The sequence below is a fragment of the Nyctereutes procyonoides genome, unplaced genomic scaffold (genome assembly GCF_905146905.1).
Source record: "Nyctereutes procyonoides isolate TBG_1078 unplaced genomic scaffold, NYPRO_anot_genome, whole genome shotgun sequence".
Taxonomy (NCBI): domain Eukaryota; kingdom Metazoa; phylum Chordata; class Mammalia; order Carnivora; family Canidae; genus Nyctereutes; species Nyctereutes procyonoides.
This window is the reverse complement of record NW_026575131.1, coordinates 49,333,240-49,351,787: the sequence shown is the minus strand read 5'-3', so window position 1 is coordinate 49,351,787 and position 18,548 is coordinate 49,333,240. Positions and strand designations below refer to the sequence as shown.

General features: G+C 50.7%; 3 protein-coding genes across 4 annotated transcripts; 2 read left to right on the top strand and 1 right to left on the bottom strand.

Moving 5' to 3' along the window:
* The first annotated feature begins 2,112 nt into the window (after positions 1–2,112).
* Positions 2,113–6,031, top strand: CALR (calreticulin). The gene is made up of 9 exons (XM_055344218.1): positions 2,113–2,274; positions 2,640–2,741; positions 2,929–3,132; positions 3,566–3,660; positions 3,751–3,960; positions 4,043–4,156; positions 4,246–4,389; positions 5,066–5,158; positions 5,245–6,031. The coding sequence occupies exons 1-9, from the start codon at positions 2,184–2,186 to the stop codon at positions 5,443–5,445; spliced, it is 1,254 nt and encodes a 417-aa protein (XP_055200193.1). The 5' UTR covers positions 2,113–2,183; the 3' UTR covers positions 5,446–6,031.
* A 1,537-nt stretch (positions 6,032–7,568) lies between these two features.
* RAD23A (RAD23 homolog A, nucleotide excision repair protein) lies at positions 7,569–13,350 on the top strand. Of its 2 annotated transcripts, none has more exons than XM_055344219.1 (9): positions 7,569–7,748; positions 9,067–9,228; positions 9,396–9,577; positions 9,713–9,768; positions 9,901–10,028; positions 10,303–10,381; positions 10,534–10,667; positions 12,353–12,517; positions 12,598–13,350. In XM_055344219.1, exons 1-9 carry the CDS (start codon positions 7,677–7,679, stop codon positions 12,709–12,711), a joined length of 1,092 nt encoding a protein of 363 aa, XP_055200194.1. In that variant the 5' UTR covers positions 7,569–7,676; the 3' UTR covers positions 12,712–13,350. The 2 variants fall into 2 exon arrangements, with proteins under 2 accessions (XP_055200194.1, XP_055200195.1); XM_055344220.1 differs by having other exon boundaries at positions 7,570–7,748; positions 10,537–10,667.
* A 504-nt stretch (positions 13,351–13,854) lies between these two features.
* GADD45GIP1 (GADD45G interacting protein 1) lies at positions 13,855–15,818 on the bottom strand. The gene is made up of 2 exons (XM_055343942.1): positions 15,352–15,818; positions 13,855–14,207 (listed from the first exon to the last, which is right to left on the bottom strand). The coding sequence occupies exons 1-2, from the start codon at positions 15,699–15,701 to the stop codon at positions 13,898–13,900; spliced, it is 660 nt and encodes a 219-aa protein (XP_055199917.1). The 5' UTR covers positions 15,702–15,818; the 3' UTR covers positions 13,855–13,897.
* Positions 15,819–18,548: the final 2,730 nt, after the last annotated feature.

Genomic DNA, 18,548 nt, shown 5'->3' with positions numbered 1-18,548 from the left:
CTCAACTGCTGGCATCCCTATTTCAATACTTATTATAAAATTGCTAATGGAATACTTTGTTCTTTTTTCATAGTAAGTCTCAAAATCTGTTGTGTTTTACACTTATGGCACATCTCAATTGAGACCAGCTACCTTTGGTCAATAGTCACAGGTGGCCAGTGGAGATTAGAGGAAACAGTGCAAGTAGATTCTAATCCCATTTATGCTACTCAGCCAAGTCGCTTAATCTTTCTGTGCCTGTTTCCTTGCCTGGATAGAGATGATATAAATTCAGGTTATTGTGAGATTTAAGCGAAATACTGCCCACACATGTATGTGTACTTGCTAATACTAAATTGAGTATGGACCATGTGACAAGCACTATTGTAAGCAGAACATCTTTACTCATTTAACCAACATAATTATTATGTGAGGCTGGAAAATGGGGTTACTAACATCACCCAATCCTGACCCCATAGTGAGGTCCTAACAAAAATTCAGGATGTGTCCCTCAAAGTCCCTTCTTAGCTTTGAAGCACTTACCTCATTTTTTGTTTAATTGCTCCAATTTCCTTCTTTCTCTCACACAGCAGGTTTTAAGCCTTGTTCTGTGCCAAGTGCTTCAAGAGACACTGGGGGATGAAGTGAATAAGGTAGTTACAGCGTCTACCCTCAAGCAGGAAGCACCAAGCTCATGCATGCGTGACATATGGTGGAAGGGAGGGAAGGTGGGAGGGTCAGTGGCAGGCTTGGAGTGGTCACCCCAGATTGGCTCCTCATGCAGGTTGAGTGATACTGGATACTGCCTGGGGCAGAACCCCAACTTCTCCAAGACTCCTCATTCTTCTTTTTTCTGAGTTCCCACCACTATCAGGGAAGCATGCCTTCCCTGCTTTTTTGCCAGGATTCCACCCCCTTCCCCAGTCCACTTCCAAGTTCCCAGGTCCAGGGCCTGTTTGCTTAGTTTGGGAAACCCCCAGAGTGCCTTCCTGCTTCCTGCAGCTTGCGGGGAGGGACACGGTGTCAGTCACGTGCCTCTGGCTTCTGAGCCTCTAGACTCAGGGGTCCTGCCCATCTCCCTCGGACCTTATCTTCTCCACCATCTGTCTCATTTTTTTCTTCTTCAACGGAACCCCCCTCCTCTCCTCTTTAGCCGTTTAATTGCAAAAGTCAGGCCGTTTGTGGGAGAACCACAGGCAGCGACCCCTTTACCGGCTGAGGGAAGGTTTAAAGGAGAGGCTGCAATCAGACAAACAACGCTACCAAACTCTAGGAGCCACAGCCTATAGTCACATCTTTGTCTTCTAGGTTTCCTTTCTTTTGTCCCAGGACAACCCTAACAGTTTTGAAAGCGGCTCTGTAGAACGGCACCTAGCCAAGGGTGCTCCTCCTAGCCTCTTCGGGGCTCCTGTGATTTCAGAGGCTAAATGACTCGTCTCAGTCACTCAACAGCAGTCTGACAGGCTGTCACGGCACTAGGGACCACTAGGGGCCAGAGAGGAGAGAGCTGGCACTGAACTCTCTAGCCTGCAAGGCTGTGGCTCTGGAGTGAAATGAAGATCCAGAGCCCCAGCCCCTGAATTCTGGTGCCCTCTGTCCCATCCTGGCCTGGGGCGGGGGAGGGCGAGATCGAGAGCGAGCGTGTGGGAATAGGGGCTCCCCAGCTGCAGAGTAGAAAGTGGTTAGGAAAACCTTGCCCACACCTCCCCGCAGAGGGGATGAAAGAGGGCGAGCTGGAGCGGGGTCCAGGTCCTGCGAGGTGACACCGGCACTGGCGCGCGTTCTTTAAACGCCCAGTCCAGGAGCTAAGCGCGCGGGCAAGGGCGGGGGTGGGTCGAGGTCTGGTCACATGACCTGGGCAGAGGGGGCTCGAGGCCCCCACCACACCGGTGGGCGGCCCCCACAACGCGTGGTCGACCTTCATTGGCCAGTTGTGTAGCCAATAGAAATCGGCCATCTGGGAACCCTGCGTTCCGAGGCACAGCCTAACATGCTCAGACGACAGCGGTCCAATGGAAAGTCAGGGTCGTGGCCGCAGACCAATGATAAGGTGCGGAGGGCGGGACAAGAGGCCGGGCCAGGTTGGTTTGAGGGGCGGTAGGGTATAAAAACGCGCGGCCGGCGGTAGCGTCCGTCCCTACTGCAGAGCCGCCGCCGGAGGAGAGGTTTAAAGGGCCCGTGCGCCGCCGCCCCCTCGCCCCGCCATGCTGCTACCCGTACCGCTGCTGCTCGGCCTCGTCGGCCTGGCCGCTGCCGAACCCGCCATCTACTTCAAGGAGCAGTTTCTGGACGGAGGTAAGGCCTGGCCCGGTCTCGAGGCCGCCCCGACGACGAGGGCGGCCCCTCAGCCTAGATCTGCGTTGTCCCCTGTAATTACTGCTTAGAGGACCAATACGGTGGCCTCCAGGGACCAGAGCCGCAGGCGATCCTTCCTTCCATGTCCCTGGGGAGCGTCGAGGGTACAGCGGACTCCCGCGGCGGGAGTTAGGGTTCGCCGGAGGAGCCCTTAAGCCATCGAAGATGTCAAACTAGAGGTTGGGGTGGGGTCAGTGAGGGGATAGCTCCTTTCCAGTCTTCAGCAACTTGAGGCCATTGGCAGATAGCTATTCTGTGTGGAGAGGTCAGTACGGCCGCACTGACCTGCCCCTTTGATCCCCTAGACGGGTGGACCGACCGCTGGATCGAATCCAAACACAAGTCAGATTTTGGTAAATTTGTTCTCAGTTCCGGCAAGTTCTACGGTGACCAGGAGAAGGATAAAGGTAAGAGCCTGGGACGGGTGGATGTTGGGATTCAGGAGGACTTCCTGGAGGAAGCCGTGCATGCCACACAGCGTGGGTATCCCCATGAGCAGGGCATGGGGAGGAAGGGGCAGTCTTCTTTGACTCCAATGCTTAGGGTCCCTGGAGCTTGGGGCTGAGCCATGACCTCACTATGGTCTCCTGCTAGGGCTGCAGACAAGCCAGGATGCCCGCTTTTACGCTTTGTCGGCCAGATTTGAGCCCTTCAGCAACAAAGGCCAGACACTGGTGGTGCAGTTCACCGTAAAACATGAGCAAAACATCGACTGTGGGGGCGGCTACGTGAAGCTATTTCCAGATGGTTTGGACCAGACGGACATGCACGGAGACTCTGAGTACAACATCATGTTTGGTGAGGGACCCCGCCCTGGCGCTGACCTTTGATTAGTTGGAAGGAGACCTAAATCTGGGTTCCTTAAGGGCCACCACAGGTAGTGTTGAGAACATGGGAAGATACTTGTGTAGTTAAGGCTTGTTTTTGCAAGGAAGGCTGAGGACATTGCATTGTTACTATTGGTCTGAAACTTGTAGTTCACGGGATTTTCTGTAGCTCTTTCCTGATATTTCCAGTGAGGGCATTAAATTCCAGAGGTTATTTTTTGTTCTTTCTGTTTTTCCTTTTTAAAAGGCTCCACTTTCAGCTCCTTAGAACCAGTCAGGGTATGATTCCTGTCCTGTAACCCTTTACAGATCTGCATTTAAGAACCAGGCCTTCTTTTGTAAAGGTTGGGAGCTTTACAGTGGTGGGCAGTTTCTTGCTCTAACTAAACCCACTTTTTACCTAGGCCCGGATATCTGTGGCCCCGGCACCAAGAAGGTTCATGTCATCTTCAACTACAAGGGCAAGAACGTCCTGATCAACAAGGACATTCGTTGCAAGGTGTGACTGGGGGTGGTGACAAGTGGCTGATAGGGAAGCCTCAGAGGCCAAGCCTGATGGGCGGGGCCACTCATCTCCCACCCTCTTCAGGATGATGAATTCACACACCTGTATACGCTGATTGTGCGGCCCGATAACACCTATGAGGTGAAGATTGACAACAGCCAGGTGGAGTCAGGCTCCTTGGAGGATGATTGGGACTTCCTGCCTCCCAAGAAGATTAAGGATCCCGATGCTTCGAAGCCTGAAGACTGGGACGAGCGGGCCAAGATTGATGACCCCACAGACTCCAAGCCTGAGGTTGGTGCTTGGGCAGAAGCTCCCCATGTGGAGGAGGGTGTAGAGGACAGCTGGGTTGACTGGCCTTTTTGTGTTCCCTCAGGACTGGGACAAGCCTGAGCACATCCCTGACCCTGATGCTAAAAAGCCAGAGGACTGGGATGAAGAAATGGATGGAGAGTGGGAACCACCTGTAATTCAGAACCCTGAGTACAAGGTGAGCTTGGATCTCTGAGCAGGGTGGGAGCGCACAGTGGGGAGCACACTGACCTCCACTCAACCGCTGGTTCCCTTTCCCTTCTGCAGGGCGAGTGGAAGCCCCGGCAGATTGACAACCCAGATTACAAGGGCACTTGGATCCACCCAGAGATCGACAACCCTGAGTACTCTCCTGATAGCAACATCTATGCCTATGAAAACTTTGCTGTTCTGGGCTTAGATCTCTGGCAGGTGAGAAACAGAAGGGATTCATGGAGCACTTCAAATGTTGAGAGTCACTAAGGAGGAAAGGGATGATAAATGTTCAACCCCAGGTAGCTCTGAGCCAAAACTGGTGCTTTTCTTGAATAATAATCTGGTCTGTTTTTATGGAGTTCTCACGGCACCCAATTTGAGGTTCAGCTTATGTGCCAGATACCTTTCTAAGTTCCTTTATGCAAACAAACTTTTTAACTGCCTTCAACAGTTAGAAGTTGGTTAGATACCCCTGGCACTATTTTTCTAATGAGATTATCTGTCTGACTTAGTTGGTAGAGCATGCAACACTTGATCTTACAGGCATGAGTTCAAGCCCCACATTGGGAGTAGAGCTTACTAGTGGAAAAAAAAAAAAGTCAAGTAAATAATAAATGTGACTACTAGAAAAAAAATGGTTCCTCTGAAATGAAATGTTTTAAAATTTTGTCAGTTTTATTCACTAGTAAACAATCTGTGTCTGGAATGGTGTCTGGCATGTAGTAGGTGCCAGAAAAACATTTGAACAAGATATTGAGAGATCCTGTTTTACAGATGTAGAAATCAAAGGGCATTGTGTAGTTGTCATGGGAACATGGCGGGGGGGCTTGTCCAAGGCCAGGGACATAAGTGTCCACCCTGACCACCCTCTATCCACTCTCCTGTCCTCCAGGTCAAGTCTGGCACTATCTTTGACAACTTCCTCATCACCAACGACGAGGCGTATGCAGAGGAGTTTGGAAATGAGACCTGGGGTGTCACGAAGGTGGGACCAGGGTCTGGTCCTGGGCTTGGGAGTGGGCAGGTCTGGTGGTGGGGGGCTGGGCCCTGAGCTGTGTGGTTTCTGTGCAGGCGGCAGAGAAGCAGATGAAGGACAAGCAGGATGAGGAGCAGAGGCTAAAGGAGGAGGAGGAGGACAAGAAGCGCAAGGAAGAAGAGGAGGCAGACAAGGAAGATGAGGAAGACAAGGACGAGGATGAGGAGGACGAGGATGACAAGGAGGAAGAAGAAGAGGATGATGCTGCCGCTGGCCAGGCCAAGGACGAGCTGTAGGGGCTACACTGCTGCCTCTAGGGCTGGACTGAGGCCTGAGCGCTCCCGCCGCAGAGCAGGCTGCGCCAAATAATGTCTCTATGAGACTGGAGAACTTTCATTTTTTCCAGGCGGGTTCTGATTTGGGGTGGATTTTGGTTTTGTTTCCTCCCCTCTTTTTTTTTTTTTTTTTTTTTTAAAAAAACGTGTTTTGTCTTTGATTCTCCTTTAGTCCTTGTTCCTGATCCTCATCTTTCTTGATTGACATCTTTGCCTTCCTCTGTCCCCTTCTTTCCTCTGATCCCTTAGTTCTCCTCCAACCTGAGGGGGCAGGGGGAGTGTGGAAGAGAAGCCCCAGCCCTAAGATTCCATCCACTCACCTTCCTGGATCCCGGGGGGGGGGGGTGCAGAAGAGGGTGGCATCCCCAGCACTGAGGAAGAACAGGGCTCCTAGGGCCTGAGCTCTGATCCCCACCTACCACCTCCCTTTCTTCCCTGCTCCCAGGACTGGGCCACTTCTGGGTGGGGCAGCGGGTTCCAGCTCGGCTCACACTGAGAATGTAAGAACTACAAACAAGATTTCTATTAAATTAAGTTTTGTGTCTTCCTCCTGTGTCTCCTTCTGGGGGAGGTGACTCTCGAGTAAGGCTCATTTTCCATTGGCTAAAGTGTTGGTTGAATGTCCCCTAAGGCTACAGGGTCTGTTGCTTACCCCCACAACCTCAAACCAGTGGGAGAAGAGTGTGTTCTAAGCGCCTTTACAAAGACTCCAGATATTACTCATTGAGTCTTTGTGCCAAACTGAGCTTTGTTTTGAGTTTGCCCCATTCAGTTTGATGAGGCTAAGCTCCAAAATGTAAGGAGTAGGGCAGGGCTATGAACTCACACCATAGCACCATTTCATGAGATCTGTTTTACACTCAACCGTATATACTTCTTGACTGTTAAAAGAGCAAGACTAGGATGATTGGACTATTTTAAACAAGTATTCTTAATACCAGTCAGGGTTAATTAAGTTACTCCTTTTATAATCAAGAATATAGGTTCAGATATGGTAGATCTAGCATGTTGGTAATCCTTGAATTCTTGGAAAGAGATGGCCTCAAGGAAGGTGCAGAGATGACAGGCCAACAAGGTCTAGGTTTTTTAGAGCCCATCTCTTTTGGGGTCTACTATGGCTGCCACTGAAGTCCAGCAGGTGGCCTGGAACTTATGTCCTTTGTTACAGGAGAGAGACAAAAAGCCCTCAACAGCCTGGCCTACTGTGGTGGGAACTTATAGACTCTGCCTGCTGTGAAGGGAAAAACAGCAGGACCTGGTTACAGTTGGGCAATGGGTGAGGTGTCCGGTAACTCCCTGGTGCAGGGCTTATGTTGAGTGAGAAACTATAAAGAGTTTTGGAGGGATCCCTGGGTGGTGCAGTGGTTTGGCGCCTGCCTTTGGCCCAGGGTGCAATCCTGGAGACCTGGGATCGAATCCCACGTCGGGCTCCCGGTGTATGGAGCCTGCTTCTCCCCCTGCCTGTGTCTTTGCCTCTCTCTCTCTCTCTCTCTCTGTATGACTATCATAAATAAATAAAAAAAGAAATTTAAAAAAAAAGTTTTGGAGGCAGGTAATGGTCAGTTCTGGATGGAAGGGCCTCCACCCAGTAACTGGGAGAGAACTCTGCCTTGCCACCATCCAGTCCCCCAAAGCACCATCTTCACCTTCAGCCAACTAATCCTTCATTTTTTAAACTAATTGTTGGTGACCTTTTGAGTGTTTTTTCCCAGTTCTCGAGGAAGGGTTCCTTTGAGGGTAGCCACACTAGAACAAAAGTCATTTGGGAGACAAAAAAAGCCTTTGTACAAGAAATACAAATGTCTACAACAAGTATATGAAAATTTTTGTTCGATGTAATCAACAAACTCAAGATCATGAAAGTGGGGGACGTTGGAGCCATTTTGTGGCCGTATGACGTCACCGCTAGCGGGCATGGCGTCACTCTCAGGGAGCCACGTGACGTATATGCGTGCTGAATGAGAAGCTGCCTCCGGGAGCCGAGTTTACTCTGCGCATGCCTGGCCAAAAGCCTCTCGCGCATGCCCACCAAAGCTAAGGGGGGGAGGAGGTCACGTGCTCTGGTGGTCGGCGTGCGCACCTCCTGCCCCGGAAGCGGTCGGCTCGCGGCGCGGCTGGGCGCTAAGATGGCGGCGGCGTGAGTTGCATGTTGTGTGAGGATCCCGGGGCCGCCGCGTCGCTCGGGCCCCGCCATGGCCGTCACCATCACGCTCAAAACGCTGCAGCAGCAGACCTTCAAAATCCGCATGGAGCCTGACGAGACGGTGGGAGCTGGACCGGAGCCCGGGGGCGGGAACGACGGGTGCCGGGGGATGGGGTGGGGGCGGGGAGGACGGGATCCCGACTGGAGGGGCGGGGAGGACAGCGCGGGCAGGGCTCTGCCCACCCGTCCCAGCCTGCCTGTCTTTCCCGAACCTCCCTGTGGTTCTGGGCCCAGCCCCCGGCGACTTGTGCTGATGGCGCTCAAGGGCCGGTCTCCAGACTAGGCCCCACCCCCGGGGCACCCATCAGGCCCGGCTCCAATGTCAGCGCCCTCGCGGGTCGCGGGAGCCGAAGGCTCAGATTCCCGGCCCGGCCACGCTCTCCGGGACCGGGCCTCCGAGTTCCCAGCTTTGCAGGCGTCTTCTCGGGACGTTGGTGGCCACATTTGGGAGTGGTGACGCCAGTGACGATGATAATGATAATAAACGGCCTGATTTTTCAGTGGTCTGTGCTGGCGGTTTGTTCTTTACCAGCAGCGGAGCAATTTTGTGTTATCTTACTAAAGTTGCAAAACAGACATCATTTGAGCACTCTTGACTCACTCCGTTTTACAGATGTGGGAATTTAGAAATAAGAGAACTTTGCTACGGTCACATACAGCAAGTAATGGCAGACGGGGTTTCAAATTTGATTTTTGTCTCATGTGAGAGCCCGTGGTCTAAACATTGCACTGCGTTTTTAGCTGAAAAGAGGTTTAGGACCCAACAGACATTGAATGTGTGTTTGGCGCTTTGCACAACTACCTCATGGAGACATTGAACTCTACGTTTTGTAGAAAAGGAAACACTCATATTTTTTGATCATGCCAACTGTTTGACTTTGGGCAAGCTACTTAATCTCTCTGTGCCTGTTTCCTCAAATATAAAACTGGGGTAATGATATCTACTTCATGCAGTAGTGAAGCTTTAAAAGCGGTACGTACACACTTATGTTAGTCCTGTCTGTATAAGATGTTTTTGGCAAACAGCACTGTCAGCAGTGTGGAATGAGGAATCTCGTTTCCTTTTTGTTTTACTTTTCATCACATTTTACGTTGTCTGAGGTTGTATTTGTTTTCACTTTTCCTTGCATTAGTGTTACCTTCACAGATGCAGGGAATTATGTTGAGTTTTGTTCCTTTCTATGTTATGTGCTCAATTCCTAGAACAGCACCTGGCGTGTAATAAGGGTTAGGTAAATACTTCGTTGAATAGTGGGATCTGGCATGCTTGACTATGAAGCTTAGCTTCTCTGCCATTGAGGTCTGCAGTCCCTTCCTCTGCCCGTCCCCCCATCAAGAAAGAGTCTTGAGGTTTGCAATGAGTGTTCCTCTCCTTCCAGGTGAAGGTGCTAAAGGAGAAAATAGAAGCTGAGAAGGGTCGTGATGCCTTCCCTGTGGCTGGACAGAAACTCATCTATGCTGGCAAGATCCTGAGTGATGACGTTCCCATCAGGGACTATCGCATTGATGAGAAGAATTTCGTGGTCGTTATGGTGACCAAGGTGGGTGAAGTGTGCTGGCTGGGAGGGTGAGTGAATTAGCTGGGGAGCTGACAAAGAGCCTGTGTGCCCAGGAGAGATTAGCTATGAATAGGGCGGGGCTGAGACGGAATGGGATGTTGGGGCTAGATAGGGATATTGATGCCTGCTCCTTTTTCTGGGTGTCACAGGCCAAAACTAGCCCAGGCACCTCAGTACCCCCAGAGGCCTCACCCACTGGTGCCCCGGAGTCCTCCACATCCTTCCCTCCGGCCCCTGCCTCAGGCATGTCCCATCCCCCACCTACTGCCAGAGAGGACAAGAGCCCATCGGAGGAATCAGTCCCCACGACATCCCCGGAGTCCGTGTCAGGGTAAGGCCAGGGAGCAGAAGCCCCAGCTTGGGCCCTGTCTTCCCAGCACATTTTGACACATACAAGTTTCCACATACCTGGGGGAGGGCAAGCCGCCAGAAGCCAGGGTCCGATTTCTCTCTCTTGAATTTGCAGCTCTGTTCCTTCTTCAGGTAGCAGCGGGCGAGAGGAAGATGCGGCATCCACACTAGGTGGGTGGGTGGTCCCTGGGGCAGAAGCAGTTGGGTGCCCCAGCCAGCTGTGGGGCCTTGTGTGGGTGTGGGGGGCCTGGGAACTGCCCTTCTCCCTCCTTGGTGACCCAGACCTTGCTGCTCCCTCCACAGTGACTGGTTCTGAGTATGAGACGATGCTGACAGAGATCATGTCCATGGGCTATGAGAGGGAGCGGGTCGTGGCCGCCCTGAGAGCCAGCTACAACAACCCCCACCGAGCCGTGGAGTATCTACTCACGGTGAGGTGGGGCTGCTGCCTCCTAGGGAGGCCTCAAGGGAGTACATGGGCTTACATGCTGTGATGGGTGGTCAGAGAGGCAAAACTTTGTCCTCAGAAGACTTTGGGTTGTGATTCCCACCGGGAAAGTCTTCCTGTAAGAGCCTGGGCATGAATGGTGGGGTGGGCCTGTGGAGGGCAGGGCCAAGGCTTCACCTGTCTTCTGCCAGGGCTGAACATGCAGAAGGGAGGCAGTGGGCAGTCTATGCGTTAGAACTAAATAGGACCCCTGACAGGGAATTCCTGGGAGTCCCGAGCCAGAACATGGTTCTGTCCAGGAGAGCCAGGTGTCGGAGCAGCCAGCCACAGAAGGAGGTGAGTGAATTGGGAGATGTACATGTGGGGTGTCTGCTGAGTGAATTGGGAGATGTACATGTGGGGTGTCTGCTGTCAAGGCATCTGACTCCCTGCCCCCAAACTTCTGGGAGTCCAGTGTGGTGTCTGACTACACACCTTTCTCCTGCCAGCAGGAGAGAACCCCCTGGAGTTCCTGCGGGACCAGCCCCAGTTCCAGAATATGCGGCAGGTGATTCAGCAGAACCCGGCACTACTGCCTGCCCTGCTCCAGCAGCTGGGCCAAGAGAATCCTCAGCTTTTGCAGGTGCGGCCCTGGGGGTAGAGGGAGCCAGGGCGGGCACCACCTCTACTCCCCTCTGGGTACCACAGCCTCAGAGAGCTAGTCTGGCCTAGTGTGGTATGTAGGAGCCCCACTGTATTTGGAAAACAGACTAACAACTCCCTGATGCTCCGTACAATCTAATGATCTGCCTGGTTTTATGTAATTTTCTCAAACACCTTGTGAGGAATGGGTGCTGTTGTCATCATCTCTCACAGAGGAAGTTGCCAGAGGTCTGGAGCATTCTGGCAGTTGGCATAGTTTGTGTCTGCCTCTGGGTCCCTTGCTCTACCTTCTGGGTCTTTTTGCCCTGTCTTAGCCTCGTGTACGGTTAGTGCATCATAGGTGTCCATGGGATTACCCATAAGCACTACCCAAGATCATTGTGTCCCAGTTGGCTCTGGGACTCCTGTGCTCAGCAAGGCTTCATCCTGCCCTTGAAGTTTCCTGTGCAGAGGGGCAGTGGCCCTTCCATGTGACAGGGTTTATTAGATCCTCTGTAAAGGCATGACTCTCCTGCTTTAGGGCCTGTCGTCTGCCGCTGTTCTTCACTTCTCAGTCTCTTTTGTTGGCTCCTCCTCCTTACGTTCTCAGGTGTGACAGCACACAGGCTGAACACCTTTATTTTTCATTTCTTTTTAGTGTTCCCTGCATATCATCTTGAGTGATGGTGTTCCCCCCAGATTGACGTAACTGACCCAAACCTCCAAATCCATGGCTGACTTGACGGACCCGTGAAAATGCTTTCTAGAGGTCTAAGATTTCAGAGCTGATCCTCTTCCCAGGCCTCCCCATGCCTACAAAGACCAGCCTGGGGTTGCTTCAGCCACAGGCCCTATGCCCCTGCTGGGGTCATCCATCACCTATCTTGCCAGAACATCTCACTCAGCCCAGCCCTGCATTCAACCTCCGTGGCTGCCACCTCTTCTCCCACCTGGTTCCCTGGCAGCCAGTACCCAGGCCTTGGCTTCTGCACACCTGCCATGGTCCATTTTCCACCAGGAGCCAGATTCCTGAAAAAACATGTTTTGCTGTGAAGTTAAAGTCAGATGTACATAAAAATAGAGTTGTAGAGAGTTTTAGAAGCCCCAGGTATGCAACACCCACAAGTTAGTCTTTTTAAAATGTACATGGATCTTGTCTTTCTCTATTTAACCATCACCGTGGTGTCCCATCATACTAGAAGGCACTAGAGAAAGGTGTGGTCTTGGCCTTCCTTTCTTTTTTGTTCCCCTTCTGTTGCTTGTTTACTTTGTTCCTGACACACAGATCTTCTGTTTCTGGGATTTGTCAGGTGCATTTCTGTCTCTAGGCCTTTGCCCTTACTGTTCTATCTGGAGGAAACTTCCTATCCTACAGATCACAGGTCCCTCTTTTCCTGGCCTGCAGTGTTTTTTCTAGTCCAGTTTTTTGCCTACTATATGCCAGGCCCACTATTTATATTTTAAATAATTACCTATTTGCTTCTTTATAATAGCCTGCGTTCCCTATGCCAGAATCTCAGTTCCACCAGGATAAGGCCTGTATCCACAATGTTGCTGTTTGGTTAGACTAGGCACCCTCTGAATATTTGCCGAGTGAAAGAAAAAGCGGCTAGGATACGGACCTGGCAGGGGTGGATGGGCACCAAGGGCTGTGGGTCACAGTCCCCTCCCCTTTGTCTCCCACAGCAAATTAGTCGGCACCAGGAGCAGTTCATCCAGATGCTGAATGAGCCCCCCGGGGAGCTGGCAGACATCTCAGATGTGGAGGGGGAGGTGGGCGCCATAGGGGAGGAGGCTCCACAGATGAACTACATCCAGGTGACACCACAGGAGAAAGAAGCTATAGAGAGGGTAAGAGGCCTGGCTGTGGGGTGTCCTTCCTAGTGGGCAGGGCCCCCAGCCCCTGCTTATACCTACCCATCTTCCCACAGTTGAAGGCCCTGGGCTTCCCAGAGAGCCTGGTGATCCAGGCCTACTTCGCTTGTGAAAAAAACGAGAACTTGGCTGCCAACTTCCTCCTGAGTCAGAACTTTGATGACGAGTGATGCAGGGAGGCCAGCCCCCCCCATCTCCCCACCCCTCAACTCCACAAAAGTTTTATAAAAGAAAAAAATATATATATATTCATGTTTATTTAAGAAGTGGAAAAAAAATCAAAAACCTTAAAAAAAAAATTTCCCACCTTCCTAAAGTGGCCCCCATTCCCATCTTGGCCTGAGAAGACCCAGGCCAGACAGCTGTCCCCCATCCCCCGCCCCAGCCCTGCCTGCTCTAAGAAACTGGCAGGACTGGAGGCGACAGATGGGCCCCTCTTGGCCTCTGTCCCAGCTCCCTGCAGCCAGATGGAGAGGCGGCTGCTTGCTTCCCCCTCCCCCTGAAGAGCTCCGGAGACCTCCCCGCCTTCTTCCAGGGTGAGGGGAAGCTGGAGCCCCAAACTTTGATCCTCCATTGAAGTGGCCTGACCTTTCCATTTGGGGTGAGCACTCAGAGGCCCAAGGACCCTCTCTCCAGTCTGGCCTTGGGCTCTGGCCTGCATCCCTTTGCTGGGGAGGAGGCGGCCTGATTTAGTTCTGCCTGGGGAGGGGTAACAACAGAGCTGCTCTGGAGGTCGAGGCCACCCCCCACCCTAGGACAGAACTGTGTCTCTGATAAAGGTTTTGAAGTGAATAAAGTTTTAAAAGCCAGTCCAGTGGTGTGTGCCTACTGGGGCTTCCTGTTCCAGCTCGTCTGGGTCTGGGGGCTAGTTGGGCACAGGTGATACGGCAGTGCTGAGAGGGGGCAGAGTGGTCCGTCGGCCTCTGCAGATTGGGGCTCCCAGTGTCTCACACCCCTCTCTGAGGCTGTCTCATTCCCAGGCAGTGGGCCCCAGCCTAGCCTTGGAAGGGCTGCTTCTCCCTGCCCCCCCCTCCCCCGCCATCACCACCACAGTCTGTTTTGGCTACACTTCCCCCCCTAGTAATTGGCTAATTACTGGAGATTAATGTTGGTAAACAGAAGCCTTCTTCTCTTCTGCCATCTGCTCCTGCATTATTTTCCCCCACCGCAACCCCTTTTCTTCCCCTGAAGCCCCAGTTAGCATGGCCTAGAGTCCCCAAGGAAGCCAAGCCCAGAAGGGTGGGGGGCTCCTGGCCACAGGTGTTGGGGCGCTGAGGAAGGGGCATGATGAGAGAGGACACAGAATTCTCCAGGGCTGGGGCCATCAGGTGGCAGGTTTTATTGGGAAAGGCTAGCTCAGGAGCTGGGTGCTGTAGAGTCTTGGGCCATAGTAGTGGCCAGTGCCGCAGCTCGTGCCTCCTTCTTCTGTCTTTGTTTCTCCTCCTTGAGGCGTTTGCGCTGCTGCTTCTCCAGGTCCTGCAGCAGCTCCTGGAAGCGGGCACTCCTCGGGTCCACGTGGTAGCCCAGGCGCTCCTGGGCCTCGGCCTGCAGTCGGGCCCGCCGCTCCTTGTCTGCCTGTTCCTTCTCCCTGCGCTCCTGCTGCTGCCGCCGCCAGTTCTCAATCATCTGTGGCATCTTGGCCATGCGCTCTGCAATGAGCTGCTCCCTGCAGGGGAGGGTAGAGTGGTGAAGATAGCAAGAGCCAGCCAGAAGAGGAGCACCCATCCAACCACAGCCCACCCCTAGTCTGCCCACATTCTGATTCCCCTAACTCAGATGAAAAACTGGGAAGGCTTCCGGGGGTTGTTAAAACTGTCAGGAAAAGTCCTTGACAAGCGAAGTAACAGGCAGGAGAGGTGGATTAACTTGTGTATGACCCTGAGCACAAGAGCACTAAACCCCTCAGGGGAGACCTCACGTCAACTCAGTGTTTCACTGAGCTGTCTACTGAGCCATCCCAGAGCTGCACACCATATGGCCTTTCCCACAGCACACTCTCATCCTGCAGACATCGCTGAGCACCTCCTGTATGCCAGGCCCAGTTGTAAAGGCAAGAAATGGATTGGATCTTTCCTTCCAATTCTGTGAGTTTGTGGGTGCCAGTCACAGTCCCCATTTTGAGGATTAGAAACATGAAGCTGAAAGATCTAAAGCCCCACAGCAGGGTTATCCAGCTGGGATGGGGCAGAGACTGAGGTTCACATTCTAGCTCCACTGTTCATTGATGGGGTGACTAGACAAATGACTCCAAACTTCCAGGCCTCAGTTTCTCATCTCTAAAATGAGGGTGATGCTCTCGTACTCCTACAGCTATTACGAGGACAAGAACAATGAAAACCAGGAGCACACTTGGCCTGCTCCCTCCCGGAAGTGGCAGCATCCCGACTTTCTTTCCTGGTCTTGAGTTCTTCTTTCAAGCCCAATGCTTAAGACCTGCCTCCAAGTCCAACCTCTGCATTGATTCCAGGCCCCAACACTTCCCATTCGTCCCCCGCCACACTGACCTTAGCATATTCCTACCTCAGGGCCTTTGCACCAGCTGTTCCTGCTACCAAGAACACTCTCCCTAAGATCTCCCCATCGCTATGTCTGGTCAAGTCCCTAAGGATCAAGTTCTTAGAGAGTTTCCAGGTCTCACAAACCAGAGTCGCTCTGCAGCACACACATTTTCCACCCAATTTTATCTTCCTAATGGTTCACTGTTGCCATCTGAAATTATCTTGTTCTCTGCTATGTGCTCAGCACCTGGGAAAGCCTTGCACACAGGAGGGCCTCCGCCCACAGCCCCGCGCCTGCCCGACCGCACACACCTGGCCTGACGCTTCTGCTCCGCCGCCAGCTGCTGCACCCGCAGCGACTCCTGCATGGCCGCGAGGCTCGGGCACCATTCGCGCTCCTCAGCTTCCAGCTCGCGCAGCTGCTCCCGCGACGGCCACAGAGAACCGGGGGCCACCCCGGAGGCGGCGCCGTGCCGCGCGAACTGCTTGGCCGCATAGCGCGGACCCAGCTGCCAGCGCGGGGTCAGCGGGTCGTCCGGGTCTGGCCACCAGGGCCCTGGCAAGCGGCGTGGGGGCGGCGGCGCCCGGTAATCACGGGAGCAGCGGCCCAGGGTCGCCGGCAGCCCTAGCAGGCTGCGCGCCCGCCGCACGGGCGCCGCCATCTTGGCTGTGCGGGGTCCTCGCGGGCCGGCCGGGCTGGCCACCGCACTGCCTGCGCGCGATGTCCGATGGCCGCCGGGGCGGAGCGAGGGGCGTCCCTGTGCCCCAGCCCCAGGCAGGGGAGAGGAGGGGGTAATGTATTTTTATACATCTCAAACATACATTTTTTTATACATCTCATCTCTTATTTATTTTAAATAAAATTTAAAATTTTATTTTAGCAGCTATTTCTTAAAATCATACCAAATTTTACTTTTATAAATTTAAAGTAGCATTTGATTTCTTTCAAAATTTAAATGTCTAAATTTCAAATTACTTAAAAATTTGAATATTGCTTCAGTTTGAAGTTCAATCTACATATTACTTTATATTTTAACTATATAGAGTCTTTTTAAGATGTTCGTTAAAATATTTAAATTCCATTTTAAATACTCAAATATTGTTCATACATAACATTAGATATTTATTTTTATGCTTTACTTTGTGCTTTTAAATTTGATTTTGAAGGGACGCCTGGGTGGCTCAGGGATGGAGTCACATCACTCTCCCTACCTGGAACCTGCTTCTCCCTCTGCCTGTGTCTCTGCCTCTCTCTCTGTCTCATGAATAAATAAATAATAAAAAAAATTTTTTTTAAGATCTCAAGATTTTTATTTTAAAGAATTATTTAAAGCCTCACCAAGACAATTATTTTAAATATTTAAATTTCTACTTTAAAATATTTAAAGTTGTATGATTAAGCTATTTCTGTAGAAATTTTATTTTAAATTTTATTGTAAACATTTTGTTACTTTGTGCCTTTTAATTTTTAAACATTTATTTGAGAGAGTGAAAGAACACAAGCAGGGGGAGTGGCAGAGGGCAAGGGAGAAGTAGGTTCCCTGAAAGCAGGGCTCAGTCCCAGGACCTCCAGATCATAACCTGAGCCAAAGGCAGATGCTCACCCACTGAGCCACCCAGGCACCCCTAATTTAATTATTCATATTTAAAAATATTTAAAATATTTAACCATGGGGTAGCAATTAAACAGGGTTTTTGAAAACAGGATTTCTGCCTTAAAAAGAAAGGAAATTCGGGGACACCTGGGTGGTTCAGCGGTTGAGCACCTGCCTTTGGCTCAGGATGTGATCCCAGGGTCCTGGAATCAAGTCCCATATCGGGCTCCCTGCGTGGAGCCTGCTTCTCCCTCTGCCTATGTCTCTGTGTCTCTCATGAATAAATAAATAAAATCTTAAAAAAAAAAAAGGAGGGAAGTTCTGTCTCATGATACAACACGGATGAACCTGGAAGACATTACGATGAGTGAAATAAGCCAGTCACAAGAGGACATATTTTATGTGATTCTGCTTATATGAGGTCTTTGGAATAGCCAAATTCATAGAGACAGAGAGTAGAATGGTGGTTGGCAGGGACAGAGGAGACAAAGAATGAGAGTTAGCGTTTAATGGGGACAGAGAATCTGTGTGAGAAGATGAAAAAGTTCTGGAGATGGATGGTGATAATGGTCGGACAACAATGTGAATGTGCTTAATAGCACTGAGCAATCCACTTGAAAATTACCAAAATGATATGTTTTATGTTCTGTATATTTTATCTCACACCCACAGACGAATTGTGAACTAGGAAGCCTGGAGAATTTATTTATTTATTTATAATTTATAGTCGCACCATATATATATCATTTATGTCCATCCCAAACTGGAAACAGCTGGCATCCCAAGTCCATTCACAGCAGAATGGAGACCTGTTTTGATGTTTCAACAAACAGAATGCTACACAGGAATGCAAGGGCAGAAATTACAGCTGGGTGTGACCTCAACATGGGTGATTCTCAGGGACATCATTTGCAAGAAAGGAAGCAGGACCCAAGTGGTTCCTGTGCATAAGGGAATGTTTTTCATTGTGTAAAGTTTACACAAATTGTTCTTTTTATGTAAAGTAGAAAAATCCTGGTGTCATTATGGATGCACACCTTTAGGGGTAAACGGTAAAAGCAAGGCAGCCATCATTCTGGAAACCAAGATGGGACACTTCTGGTGGGGATGAGGGCGCGTCCAGATGTGGCGGGGGGAAGAGGGTCACTTGGTAACAGGTCACCGAGCTGGACATTCCCGTTGTTTGCTCTTCTCCAAGTGGACTGTATTTAATGTTATTTCTTGATCTGGGCTACGGTGGTGCCGGAGTTAAAATTATTCTGTAAGCTGTGTATGTGTGGGCTGCATACTTCCCTGTAGATTTATTATATTTTGTAAGTGAAAAAAATAAAAATACAAGCAACAAAAAAGACTACAGTGAGCAGTCATACAACCACCTGTCTCCCATGCCCTCCACCCCCGCCAGAGCTCCTCCCCCCACTTGTGTTAGGTTCTTATGTATCCTAGAGCATTGCTTTAGACATTGTCATTTACAGTGTTAATGAATTATTTTGCAAGGGCAGATGAGTACAGTCACATATGTCATCACCCAGAGTTAACAGATATTAACACGTTGACTAGATTGCTTCAGATTGTTTCTTTAAATGGAAGTATAGTTGACATAACAATATTCTATTAGTTTCAGGTGTTCAACGTAGTGATTTAACAATTACATACATTGCAAAATGCTCACCACTGTAAGTGTAGTCACCATCTGTCACCATACAATGTTGTTACAATATTATTGACTATGTTCCCTATGCTGTTACTAGTCTTCCCTCTAACTTTATTTTAAAGTTTGTACATCTTAACCCCCTTCACCTATTTTACCCATCCTTCCATTCCCCTCCCCTCAGGTACCCACCTTCAGATCTTTTATTTTATTTATTTTTTTAACTCCTTTTATTTATTTATTTGTTAAAGACTTTATTTATT